At 47.7% G+C, this 13654-nt stretch overlaps 1 protein-coding gene across 1 annotated transcript; it reads right to left on the reverse strand.

Annotated features, from left to right (window-relative positions):
- Positions 1–12132: 12132 nt before the first annotated feature.
- Positions 12133–13042, reverse strand: LOC131321146 (uncharacterized). Its single transcript, XM_058352153.1, has 2 exons — positions 12713–13042; positions 12133–12639 (listed from the first exon to the last, which is right to left on the reverse strand). The coding sequence occupies exons 1-2, from the start codon at positions 13040–13042 to the stop codon at positions 12133–12135; spliced, it is 837 nt and encodes a 278-aa protein (XP_058208136.1).
- Positions 13043–13654: the final 612 nt, after the last annotated feature.

Genomic DNA, 13654 nt, shown 5'->3' on the forward strand with positions numbered 1-13654 from the left:
AAGACCCTTCTAAGCTCATTGTGGACGCCATGGGCGCTTATGAAAACTGCACTTTCGTTCCATTTGTAACGCGCACTCACGACACTAGCATCGAGTCCAAGTCTGAGTCTGATACTGACTCTTCGTCTAGTAGTGAGTCGGAGTTTGTGCCTATTGGCCCTCCTCGTCGTAGCTTTTACTTTGAGTTTGAGTCAACTGTTGTATTCCCTCCCTCCGAGGAGCCTATCAATGAAATGAACGACGCCTTTGCTTATTTGCCGGGTTTTGAAATAAATTGTTTAGATCCCGACGATGAAGGAATAGATTTCGATGCGGACATCCCCAAGGAAATCCGTTCCCTCATCGAGCGTGAAAATGAAAAGCATGCTCAGCCTCTAAAAGAAGAAATAATCTCGATAAACTTGGGCGATGAGGAGAACCCTCGATTGGTTCAGGTCGGTTCCGGACTGTCTCCGGATGAGCTTCAAGAGCTCACCGATTCACTAAAAGAATTTAAAGAAGTCCTTGCTTGGTCCCATGCAGACATGCCCGGAATCGACCCAGAAATCGTTGAGCACAGGATCCCCCTCTATCCCGATGCAAAACCCGTTAAACATAAGCTGAGAAGAATGCTGCCCGATTGGGTGTTAAAAATAAAAGAGGAACTAACAAAATAAATCGACGCTGGTTTTCTAATCGTAACTGAATACCCCACTTGGATTGCAAACATCGTGCTTGTCCCCAAAGAGGATGGAAGAATCAGAGTGTGTGTCGATTTTAGGGATCTGAACAAAGCAAGCCCTAAAGATGACTTTCCATTGCCGCATATAGACATACTCGTTGATAACACTGCAGGGCATGCTTTACTATCCTTCATGGACGGTTTCTCGGGGTACAATCAGATTCTTTTGGCTCCAGAAGACAGGGAAAAGACTACATTCATCACCGAGTGGGGAACCTACTGTTATCGGGTTATGCCGTTTGGGTTGAAAAATGTCGGTCCTACATATCAGAGGGGTGCTACGACACTGCTACATGACATGATCCATAAGGTAGTCGAGGTGTACGTCGATGATATGATAGTGAAGGGGAAGGAGCGGAAAGATCACCTCCCAGCGCTGAGAAAGTTCCTCGAGAGAATTCAGAAATACAGGATGCGCCTTAATCCACAGAAGTGCACATTCGGAGTCACTGCTGGGAAAATGCTCGGGTTCATGATCACAACCCGAGGGATTGAGGTAGACCCTTCTAAAATCAAAGCCGTTCTTGAGATGGAGCCACCCCAATCAGAGAAGGAGGTCCGGTGTTTCTTGGGAAAAATTCAATTCATCAGTCGATTCATCGCCAAGTTGACCTTGACTTGTGAACCATTATTTCGACTACTCAAGAAAGATGTAAAGTTCGAGTGGAACGAGAAGTGTCAGAAAGCTTTCGAAGCGGTGCGAACTTATCTCCAGAACCCTCCGATCCTGATGCCGCCTACGCCAGGAAAACCTTTGATCCTATACTTGTCCGTCATGCCCTCATCAATGGGGTGCATGCTGGCACAAGAAAGAGAAGATAGGGTTGAAAGGGCGATTTACTACTTGAGCAAGAAGATGATAGGATGTGAGGAGCGATACACTTCACTGGAAAAGACATGTTGGGCGCTTGTATGGGCCACAAAGAAGTTGAGACACCACATGCTCGCTTACTCGGTGATACTGATCTCTCGGATGGATCCTCTCAAGTATCTATTTGAGAAGCCAGCACTTACCGGTAAGCTAGCGCGTTGGTTGCTCTTGTTAGCAGAATTCGAAATCAAGTACGTCACTCGCAAGTCAGTGAAAGGGAGAGCGGTGGCAAAATTTTTGGCAGATCGTTCGATTGAAGGGCCAGAGCACACAGAATTTCAATTTTCGGATGAAGATGTGATGTCGACGGTCGATGAAACGTGGATGTTGTACTTCGATGGAGCCGCAAATCAGAAAGGATTCGGGATTGGCATACTGCTGGTCTCGCCTAAGGGGTCGCATATTCCCCTCGCATTCAAGTTGAACTTCGAAGTTACGAACAACGAAACTGAGTACGAAGCATGTATTGTGGGAATGGAAGCCGCATTGGAGATTGGTGTCAAGGTGCTAGAAGACGTCGGAGATTCCAACCTGGTTGTATCGCAAGCAAACGGAGAATGGAAGGTCAGAGACGAGAAAATGAAGCCGTATCATTAGCAACTCGATGAACTTATCCCGAATTTTCAAAAGGTAACCTTCACGCATGTACCGAGGATGAAGAACCGCTTCGCAGACGCCCTGGCCACTTTGGCATCCATGCTGGAACTTTCAATTGGGGTGAAGCTGAGGCCTGTCATGATTGAGCAAAGGAGAAAACATGTGTACGACTATGTCATGAACATCGACGAACCGGACGATGGACTCCCTTGGTTCTACGATATTCGAAATTTCGTCGAAAAAGGGGAGTTCCCTGTGGATTCAACTAGGAAAGATCGGATCACACTGCAATGACTCGCATCTCAATACATCATCTGTGGAGGACAATTGTACCGACGATCCCCTTGCGGAGTTCACAAGTTGTGTGTTCACGGTGATGACATGAAAACAATAATGGAAGAAGTTCACGAAGGAGTTTGTGGACCTCATATGAATGGGATGATGCTGGCTAAGAAGGTGTTAAGGCTAGGCTACTATTGGTCTACCATGGAGACAGATTGCATCGAGTATGTACGCCGGTGCCACAAGTGCCAGACTCATGCCAACCTTATCCATGTCCCGCCCTCGGAGTTACACTCGATGGCAACGCCATGGCCATTCTCCGCCTAGGGCATTGATGTCATCGGAAAGATCACACCTGCAGCTTCTAACGGTCACAGGTTCATCTTGGTGGCAGTCGATTACTTCACTAAATAGGTCGAAGCAGCTTCATACAAAACTTTGACGACGGTTCAAGTGGCTCACTTCATCAGGCAAAACAACGTTTATCGGTATGGGGTCCCTCAAGCATTCGTATCTGATAACGGTGTTCATTTCAAGGGAAAAGTTCTGGAACTCTTTGAGGAATTCAAGATCCAAGTACATCATTCAACCACTTATCGGCCACAAACGAGCGGGGCAGTCGAAGCAGCAAACAAGACTATTAAGACGATTTTGGAAAGGACTACTCAGTCAGCAAGAAATTGGCACGAACAGCTACCACTAGCTTTATGGGGATACCGGACGTCTATTTGTACACCTACAGGGGCAACACCCTACTCCTTGGTGTACGGTATGGAAGCCGTTCTCCCTATCAAGCTAGAAGTGCCATCTTTGAGGGTCATAGCAGAATGCGGAGTGGACGAAGCTGAATGGATCAGCGGAAGGTTTGAGGAACTCATGCTGTTTGATGAAAGAAGGCTGCGCGCGCTATACCACATTCAGGGCTATCAGCAAAGAATCGCCCGGGGATTCAACAAAAAGGTGAAGTCAAGGGACCTACAAGAAGAGGACATGGTAGTCAAGTAAATCCGTGCGTCAATTTTCAACTTACGAGGGAAGTTTCGACCTAAATGGGCAGGGCCCTACATCATCAAGACCATCCTCTCTAGAGGAGCAGCTTCAATCGTCGACCTAGATGGCAACGAATTTGCGAATCTTGTCAATTTGGATCAATTCAAACATTATTATCCCTGAGAGAGCTCGCTGGGCCGAAAACCGCAAGGGCGGGCGGTTCCAGGCAAAAGTTAGAGCAAGCCTGCTAGGTTGAAAACCCGAGAGGGCGGCCTAGGCAAAAGTTAAGGCAAATAATCAAAGAAAAGCTTGCTAGACCGAAAACCTGAAAGGGCGGTACTAGGCAAAATTTAGAGCGCAAAAGGAGAGTGTCAATACTCGAGTGAACCCGTAGCTTGAACTACGTGCGGGCCTGATTCTCTTTTACGAGGGATACGTAGGCAATCTCATCCCGAGATTCGGTCCTAATTCCTAAACATCAAAATCCGATCCCAAATCAAGTCCAAATTGGCAAATCCAAAACGCTTTTCAAAGCCGCATGTGATCAAACGAACCGAAAGGGGGAAACCCTTAATTAGTCGATTTTATTCAGATTACTTCTTTATTACAAGCTGAGCATAAAAATGAAAAAGCACAAAATCAAAGCACACTTTTTATTTCAAAGTCTGGCAAAGTAAGCAGTTAACCCATCCTTGCTTTCACATCCCTCCTTAGCCATTTGCGGTACCTTCCGATCGAAGCAATAGAAAACAGTGGGTCACTTGGCTCGGTCCTACGAGTCCCCCACGACCGAGTGTAACTCCGAAGGCCCGGAATGTTGAAGGGAGGGAGACGAAGCACTTCAGAGCCCGACTGCGGCATCCCCTGGCTAAGTCCAAGCTGACGAAGAACACGGAAGGGGGAGTAGAAGGAGAAGCCTGTCAAGCCAACCACAAACACATGCGTTGAGCCCATGTTGCTAACGGTCATAGCAGGAAGCCTCAGCCAATGGCACCGCCAAGCAATGTCATCTTCCTCCGCAGAAGCAAGGAAATCAGCCCAATCATCTTCACTCCCATACATCACTTGAAAGGGACGGTTCCATCCACTTGCACGATACCACCAATCATTGGCTGGGGGTGTCAACAGACTTAATTTGTCGCAAAGCCACATCTGTCAAAAAGAGAGAAAACAAGTAAGGAGCCAGATAAAGCCTGAACCGAGTGTCGAGGTAAAATGAATGAGAGAAATAGAAAAAGGAGAGCTGAGTGAGGTCCCTAACCTGCAGCAACAGTGGACTACCACCAAAAACCCTTGTGCGACCAGCATGAACAGCATCTAACCCCATCAAGGTTTCAGCAAGAACCAATGGCGCAACATCCTTGCGAGCCTCAATCTGAGCAGCAACCCCCACCAGTGAGGAATTGGGCTAACCAGCGGATGGAACCAACAAGAAGGCCGCCATGAGGCAAATGCAACAAGCCATCATCCTACGACCTTGGTGCTCGAAATCGGTCAAGTCCCCAGGTGGGCTGAACCTTTCGTACAACTGCACGATGTTAATGGCATTACCCCGAGTAAGAAAATCAGCCACGTTACCACTAACACCCAGCTTTGCCTTCAGAATATTCTTCATGCTCTCCCTAATCATAGGAACAACTGGCTCAGCAGAGTCATGGCTTCCGAGATAAGCATGAAACTCCTCGACGGTGGGGCACAGTTTTTGAGAACCAAAGCGAAAAACGTGCACCTTTGAATCCCAGAAGCGCGCCGCTGCATGCAGCAAGACGGGGCGAATTGCAACCTCTCGGAGATGTCTTAGGGCGTAAAGCTGATGCCCTCGGAAGTTCAGCCAGTCGATGCCTTCAAGACTGTCCAACCAAGGGCGAAGTAAGGTTTGGTTTAGCATGGTGATGGAAAGAATGGATTTTTGAAAGGAAATGATGAAATGAAGTGTGAATGGCTTACCAAAGGAGAGCCTGGTATTTATAGAAGCTTAAAGTGGGCAACACCGCTTCCCCACCAGCCTTGAAACTCATCAAGATTATCATTTTCAAAATCTTTTCAAAATTCAAACTTTGGAAACTTGGAAAATATTGGAAAAACCACAAGTCAAGCTTTGGGAAGCCATTTTGTTCTGGGGAAGCAGCTAATACGAAGCCATTCAGGCACATTGAAAACGTGCGAGCAGAAGAAAACAACAAAGGACAGCCAACAAGTGGCATTGGAAAACAGCAAGGGACAGTCCATGACAGCAGTCCCGAGCGCTCGGGAGTGAAGTCCCAAGTGCTCGAGACCACTCTCGAGCGCTCGGGAGTACTGCTGTTTTGCAGCAGATTCTAGTTTCCCCATTTTGGCTTCCATGCAACATTAAAACCCTGTTTCATCAAGTTTAACAATTCCCAGCAGTTGTCTAGGGGTACAGCAGTTCTGTCCATATGTTGTCGAGCATTCAAGTGTGTTTCGTGAAAAATCGTAAGTTTTCCAAAGTTTTCACTCCGTGAGCATGTCGGAATCCGTGTCAAGGGCATTTGGTCGAATCGGGCAACACGCTCGAGCCATGACGGGTCTCAGTGACTGTTTGACGCACTCCAAAAATGTGTTAGCACTCTTAATTCAAGCTTTCATCATTCAATCGTACCAAAATCATCATTTTAAATGCAAGTGTCGATTGTCAAAGACATTTTAGTAATTCTCCCGGTCCCCTCGAGTCACAGCACTCATTGTCAACCATGCAGCGCACTCGGTTACGATCAAAAGCCCTTAAATCTAAATTTCATGGTCGATCGCTCGAAAGTTTATCGTTTGGTGTCGATGTCGAGCTTTATTCCTCACTTTGAGAGTATCGGTCGAAATTCGCGTACTCTTTACGTTCTTTCAAAACTAGACGAACATATTTCATAAAATACAATTCTGTAACAACAGTGCGAACGAATAAAAGAATAAAGTGCGAATTCTCATAAATGAACACAGTATTTACAATGAGCGGAGAAAGAAGTACAAAAAACTGGGGCAAACACGCGCCCAAATCCTAACTACCGGGGCACGCAGGCCCGAACGAAGCTGAGGCACGCAGGCCCAAAATCTACAACTACGCTGGCATGAAGGCCTATGTACAGAGTAAAGCTAGCAAAGCAAAACACGAGGCTCAGACCCATCGGATTCTCTTCTGCCGTGGTCTCGCGGACTCAGAACTCTCAGGCTCGTCATCACCGTCGTCGTCAGAAGAGCCAGAAGCAGTACTCGAGTCCGACGTCCCCAGGACACGAGACTCGGAGGACTCCTCTGTCCCCTCCTCTGACTCCTCTGGCTCCACGCGAGCTGGTCTCCGCTGAGACGCCTCCCGAGGCAAAACCTCGAACCGTCCCGCACCCACAGCAGGCCGTGGCGCACGTCCTGCACCCCGACCTCGCGTACTGGTTATACCCGAGCAGGAAACCGCATCGGCGGCTGTGGGAGACATGGCACGTCGATCACCTCCCGTGCGCTCGACAAACTCGTCACGCCTATAGTCCACTTCAGCGTCGGCAACGTCGGTGATGCTGAAGTCTCCGCGGTCTCTGAGACCCTCGCGCTCCCCTCTCCCTTACCTCCAGTACCTGCACCTCGCCCACCAACAGGGGCTCTAGCACCTCGTCCCCGACCCCGTGCAGAGCGACCACCGCGGCTCCGCGCTCCGCTCTCATCCCTCCAAGCTCCCATTCCAGCTACCCGTCTCTTGAACTCCTCCTCCACCCCCAGGCTCCTCGCCAAGTACCGATCTGCATAAGCTACGTAGTCCAAAGAGCGTCGAAGGTGCCTCTCCAGATCTGTGTCCGGCACGGTTTGCTCAAGCTCAGCGCGAGTGTAGGACTCAGTCCTTTGCACGCGTGGGGGAAGCAGCCCGGGAACCACGAACGCTGGAAGACCAAGTGACTGTCGAGTCAATCGATCCCCCAGGTACCACTGCCAGCCCAGAAGGCACTCCAGTAGGACCCTGCTCCGTGTCACCTCTCGACTCCTCGGAAGGAAGTCAGCCTCCATCCCCGCCCTCCTGTCCCAGCGAACCTGCAATTCAAATTTTGGATTCGTTCATAAGTCTACTCGCCGAAAAATTTGATAGAAGAAAAGCAAAAGGTGTCGATCGTACCACAACCCCTGTCAGGTTATCCAGCCAGCGCCGGAAAGTCATCACCTCCCCTCGTCGCTCCTTCGCTCTCCGGTACGCCTTACCCCAGGCTAAGCCGCAGGGAAGTAAGTTCGGATCCGTACAAGTATTCTCGGGTGGGAACATCCCGAGAACCTCGTAAGCCCAAAGCTGCAAGTTTCGTAATTCAAGTCGAATCAATCTCAAATGCATAATTCAAGTCGAAAAGCGGTCGTGTAACGCCCCGAATTTTGGGTACGTTAAAAGACAATTTATTGATAAAAATCAAATGGAGTCTGGCTCGTTATTACAATACAACTCCCACAAGAGTTCAATAAATTACACAAATGGAGGGGGGGTTCTAGGGTTTCCTAACTACAGCTCCTCTTGTTCCTCCATCCTAGCCAGCTCCTCAGCTCCAAAAGCCTTCAAGGGGTACATCATACCCTGTTCATCTACGAAATCTGACACATTATACCGGCGTCGCCACCAATATAATATGTCAGGGTCACCAAAAGGCAACACCGTGAGCTACAAGGCTCAGCAGAGTAATCCCATACCCGCTAACCCATAACTTAAAACAACAGGAAATAATAACACATCGATTTCCACATGATACATATATACGTAGCTAATCAATGACACATCCATATTCGTTAATCAACTATCGTTGGTGTCCAAGATTTCCGGGTTTCTCCTACGCGACTCATCGTAGACTGTGTCAACAATTTCATTTACAAAACAACCTTTCAAAAATCATTTGCATTGGCTCCGTACCGCGGATAACCAAGCTACACACCCAACCTTTTTAAAATCATTTGCATTGGCTCCGTACCGCGGATAACCAAGCTACACACCCAACCTTGGTTCCGCCGCGCCGGGTTCCCAAGTATCCTCACAATGGTTCCGCCGCGCCGGGTTCCCATTGGCACACAAAAATATTTGCATTGGCTCCGTACCGCGGATAACCAAGCTACACACCCAACCTTGGTTCCGCCGCGCCGGGTTCCCAAGTATCCTCACAATGGTTCCGCCGCGCCGGGTTCCCATTGGCACACACACAACCTCACAATGGTTCCGTTTTTCCCGGATCCCATTGGAATACACACAAAAACACACATCACACAATGGGCTACCACGTCCGGCCACATTGCGGTTTTCAAAACATTTCAAAAACCTTTTCAAATGTTTCTTTTACACACGCACACAACTCACATAATGCCACCCAAAACCGGTCATTATATAGTTTCAAAAATATTTCCTTCCTCGGAAAACATTTCTTTTAATTAACCACACCCTAGGTGTCATGTTTTTACTTTCTCGGTTCTTGTGTCTCGTTTACATATAAAGACTCAGCGGTAGGACAAACATAAGCAAGAATCATCCTAACAAGATCATCCAATTCTATATTACTCATCACGCTCAATTAATACTTATAGCATAACGCCACATGTACGGACGCCTTTGGAGTGTATCACTTATGCTTTATTCAAAGCACAACGCCACATGTACGGACGTCTTTGGAGTGAAATCACTTATGCTTTATCACATACCACAAGTAATACAAGCAACTCATATACGTATACTCATAACCATCCTAAAGATCAAAATACGAATACTTAAAGTAAATAGGTAACAACAACGTTATACTTGAGTAAGTAAGTAAATAGGGAGTAAGGATTTCCTTACTTTCTAACATATGGTTCTATACGTAGAGTTAGGGGCAAGGGGTTCTACTTATACGTTGAGTTAGTGGACAAGGGACTCTACCTTACGTCTTGGCGGTAGTCGGCTACGGAAGGTACGTCGGCTATCGGACGGAGTAACTTCCTACGGTGGTCTCCGGTAGCTTCGAAAGAGAAAGGTTTCTCTCGAAACTTCTACTTGACTAACACTACTCTACTTTATGGATCGAAGGGTGGTCGGGTGGCGGTTTAGTGGCGGCCTAGGATGAGTTTCTTGAAGAACTCAAGAAGAACTCAAGAACAAAGGAAGAACTAACAAGAACAAAGAAGGAACACAATTTTTCTAGAGAGAGAAGTTGCTAGGTGAAGGAGTGAGTTGAAATGCTTGGAATGGGGTCCTATTTATAGGCAAAACCTTGGCTCTCTCCTCCCTCTCATGGCCGGCCCCCCCTCTCTCTCTACCTCAAATTTTGACACATGGCATGTAATCATGGAAGATCAAAGGCTACTTGGTAGGCTTGCATGGCTAGGTTAGGCTAAAAGGTAGGCTTGCATGGCTAGTTTGTACCAATGATGGGATTTATGGAAGATTTGATGCAAGGAAAAGAGACAAGAGTACAAGATTTGGTTTTAAACAAAGCATGGAAGTACAAATGGGGAGTTATGTTTGGTTAGGAGACAGATTTACCCTTGGATTTGAAAGGACAATGGAAGATCAACCAATCTTCCTCTCACTTTCCTCCTCTCTCTCTCTCTCTCTCTCCTCTCTCCCTCCTCTCTCTCTCTCTCTCTCTCTCTCTCTCTCTTAGTACACTACACACACACACACACACACACACACACACACATATATATATATATATAAATGCAAGAAAGAATAAGAAAGGTACAAAGTACAAGATTCTTTCAAATCCAAAAACCAATAAACAAAAATCCAATTAGGCACATGTCCCACTAAATAAATAAACTAGTGTACAAATGTACTCTAGGAAGATCAACTCCCCAATAAATTAATCCAATTGGGTACAAAACCCCAATATAAAATAATAACAAAGTACTTAGGAGAATATTAGGCCTTAAAGGCTATTAAGGCTACTAAGTACTTTAATAATAAAATAATGTGTACTTTATCACATGGGGTTTAAGAAAATATTATTTTAATGAACCCATGTACTTGTTGAAAGAATAACTCTATTACCCAATGGACAATAAATCCCCTAACTTTTATTGTCTAATGGACAAAGGTTAAAAAGAAACTTTTATGTTAAAATAATCAAGGTTGTCCTTTTAAAGCTTGTGACAAAAGTCCTATATTAAATATAGGTATGGTACCAAGTACCCCAATTAAATAAAAAGGCTAGGATTCTCCCCATTAGTTTATAAAAGAGTACAAGTACAAGAAAATCTAGGGTTTAAATATACCCCAATAGTTTAATGCATAAAAGTACATGGGAATCTAATTCTTGATTATTAAAATGCAACCTTGTACTTGGTAGAAAGATTTGGGCTATTACCCAATGGATAATAATTTCTCTAGCGGGTAAAGACCAATGGACAAAAGAGTACAAGTACTTTTTATTTTAAAATAAGATTTTAAAAAGACTACATGTACTTTTATAATAAAAAGTTTATTATCCAATGGACAAAAATTACCCTTGTGGTTATTAACCAATGAATAATGGAGGGGTGGGAGAATCCCCAATAAACAAAGAATAAATATACTTTGCACATGTGAACATACACCATTAAAATACTATATCTTGTACTTTACCAAAATATTTAAATGGGGGGCCTATTGTCCAATGGACAAAGATTACCCTAACCATTATGGACCAATGGGTAAAGACAAAGGTTCAAGAGTTTCAAAAGGTCCAAAAGGTTCATCTAGTAACTAGGTAAGTCGGTTGCTTGGTTCCTCCAAGTAGTCGGTTGGAAACTAACTAAATTGGTCACGTAAGGTTTCTAGTCGGGACCAAAATCTAACTACGACGAAAATTAACAAGGAATCTATAGCCACTCAAGAGAAAATAAGTAATTCAAATAAAATTCAAATATTTAACGAAATTTTTATTGACCAAAATTCGGGGTCGTTACAGGTCGAAAGCAATTCAAAAGCAATAATTCAAAGTTATACCTCAAACACCCGCCAGTACCCTCCAACTGTGTCTCCAACCTCGCGAGAAGCAGCTCCAAGGAGACAGTAGAGCGTGCACAGAGCAGCACCTCCCCAGTCGAAGCGTCTCGCCTGTCCCAAGTCAACCAAGCCCGCTAGATAGCACAAGTGCACCCGACTATGCCTGTTCGGGAACAGAGAAGTCCCGAACAAGTATAGCAAGTATGCTCGGGCCATCTGGGCCGCCTCCTCGTCGGTCGCAGGCTCGTGGTCCCAGTACTCCACGAACTGCCCGTAAGCTGCCATCCCCCCGCTGTGGCGTGGCACTCGCCCGAGGAACCACCTCAAAGCCATGTCGTCTAGCACCAGACTCGAGTCGTAAGGGATCGGGTCTCCTCCAACCCTGAGCCCCGTGATCGCCGCGAAGTCGAGTGGCGTCACCGTTATCTCCCCGAACCGGAAGTGGAAGGTATTGGTGGTGTCCCACCACCTCTCCGCTAGCGCTGTAAGCATAGCCCGGTCCACCCTCACCACTGTCAGCAGCTGTACGAAGGGTCCGAACCCTGCCGCCTCCACCAGTGCTCGCACCCTTTCAGGCAAGACCTTGAAGTGCGCCAGTGAGCTGGCTAAGCCCCCGTGGCCGTACACGTTCGTCGTGTGCTGTTTCAACAAAGCAAGAAATAGCATCAAATCTCAAGCAGGAAATAAAATTTGAAGTAATTTGCGAAATTCAAGAAAAGATAGTGATCGAAAACTCACCGTGACCCATCAGGAGGAGATGTGTGAAGCTCGGTCCCGGAGAAGCGTGTCCTCAGGGTAGTCAGCATAGCCGGGGACGTAAGCCGTCATCCCCACAGGCTCGAAGAGGTGTAGTCGAGGAGCATACGTAGCCGGAGTGAACTCGGGCCGCTCCTCCAAGTAGGATTTCGCCTCGTCTACCGCGGTAACCCGTACCTCAGCAGCCGCCTCGGCATCCACCCTATTCCCTCTCAACTCCTCTACCACCGGTACAACCACCTTCGGAGTGCCCGAGCCCGCTCCGCTCAGCAAAGCCCCTAAAAGCAACGCCGAAGCCCGGTCCTCAGGCGTACTAGTGTCCCTCAGCACCGCCGCAACCCCAGAATCGACACCAAACGCGTCCAAGACATCCCGAGGCTCCGCGTCCTTCAGGAAGTCCCCATCCGCGAAGGGAACAGGGCGTGAGGACCCGATCCCGCTATCCCCACTCCTCGGCTCCAACACCGTCGCCGTCCTCAGCACCGGCGTCTCGCTGAACTATCCAACAACTACTTCCTCACCACCGAGGTCGGCTATCCCCCCGTCGTTTGCCTGCTCGGCAGCCGCAAACAACTTCTCCATGGTAGGGGGTGAGAGGCCTGCCCGAACCCCCGCCTCCACTGCCCGAACCTCCGTCCCCGCTGCCGGAGCCCCCTACTGCCGCCACCTCGGCACCCTCACCGGCAGCGACCGCCACGGAACTCCCTCCGGCGACCCCCGAGTCACCAGCAGCCGCCACCATCGTGGCACCGGCCGTGGCGTCCCCGCCGCTGGGCTCCGCCCCGGCGCCACCGCCATTCCCCCCAGCTGCCACCGCCGTGGCACCAACTGTGACCTCCTGACCGATGGGCTCCGCCCCTTCGCCGCCGCCGACCACCCCGTCTTCATCCCCCCTCGCCATACCAAGATTGAGAGAAAGAGAGGATCGTGAGTGAGAAAGAGAGAGAGAGGATCGCAAGATCGTGATAGAGAGGATTGAGAGAGTCGATAGAGTGAGAGCAGTCGAGAGAGAGGGAGAGCAGTTGATCTGGTTCGAGAGCGCTCGAGAACCAGGGTTTAAACCCCCAAATCAAAAAAAAGGAAGATGAAAGGGCGGTGGACCCCAGCGATGGTCCCGAGCACTCGACACCACTCCCGAGCGTTCGGGAGTGGGCCCAGAGCGCTTGACTCTTTTCGTCGCCATGCCATGCTTTTCGTAAGCTCATGCATTTCACCTTGATTAATGATTATTGTCCTTCAAGATTTTTTGCAAAATCAATCTCAATCCTGTTTAAGTCCAAGTCGAGACAAAGCAATCGACAGTGGATTTTGTTTCGCGATCTATTCTGGATCATCCTCATTCGCCCAAAAAGTTCTGCTTAGAGGTCGATGAAAGTTTCCAATCGTCGATGTATTCGCAAGAAGTTTTACCCAACGCGTAATATTTCTTTCATCAAATTTGTCCACCGAACAGAGTAGCGGATGGGCCCCATTTCTTGTTTCTATCATTATCAGAGCATTTGTCGATCTCTTT

The sequence above is a fragment of the Rhododendron vialii genome, chromosome 3a (genome assembly GCF_030253575.1).
Source record: "Rhododendron vialii isolate Sample 1 chromosome 3a, ASM3025357v1".
Taxonomy (NCBI): domain Eukaryota; kingdom Viridiplantae; phylum Streptophyta; class Magnoliopsida; order Ericales; family Ericaceae; genus Rhododendron; species Rhododendron vialii.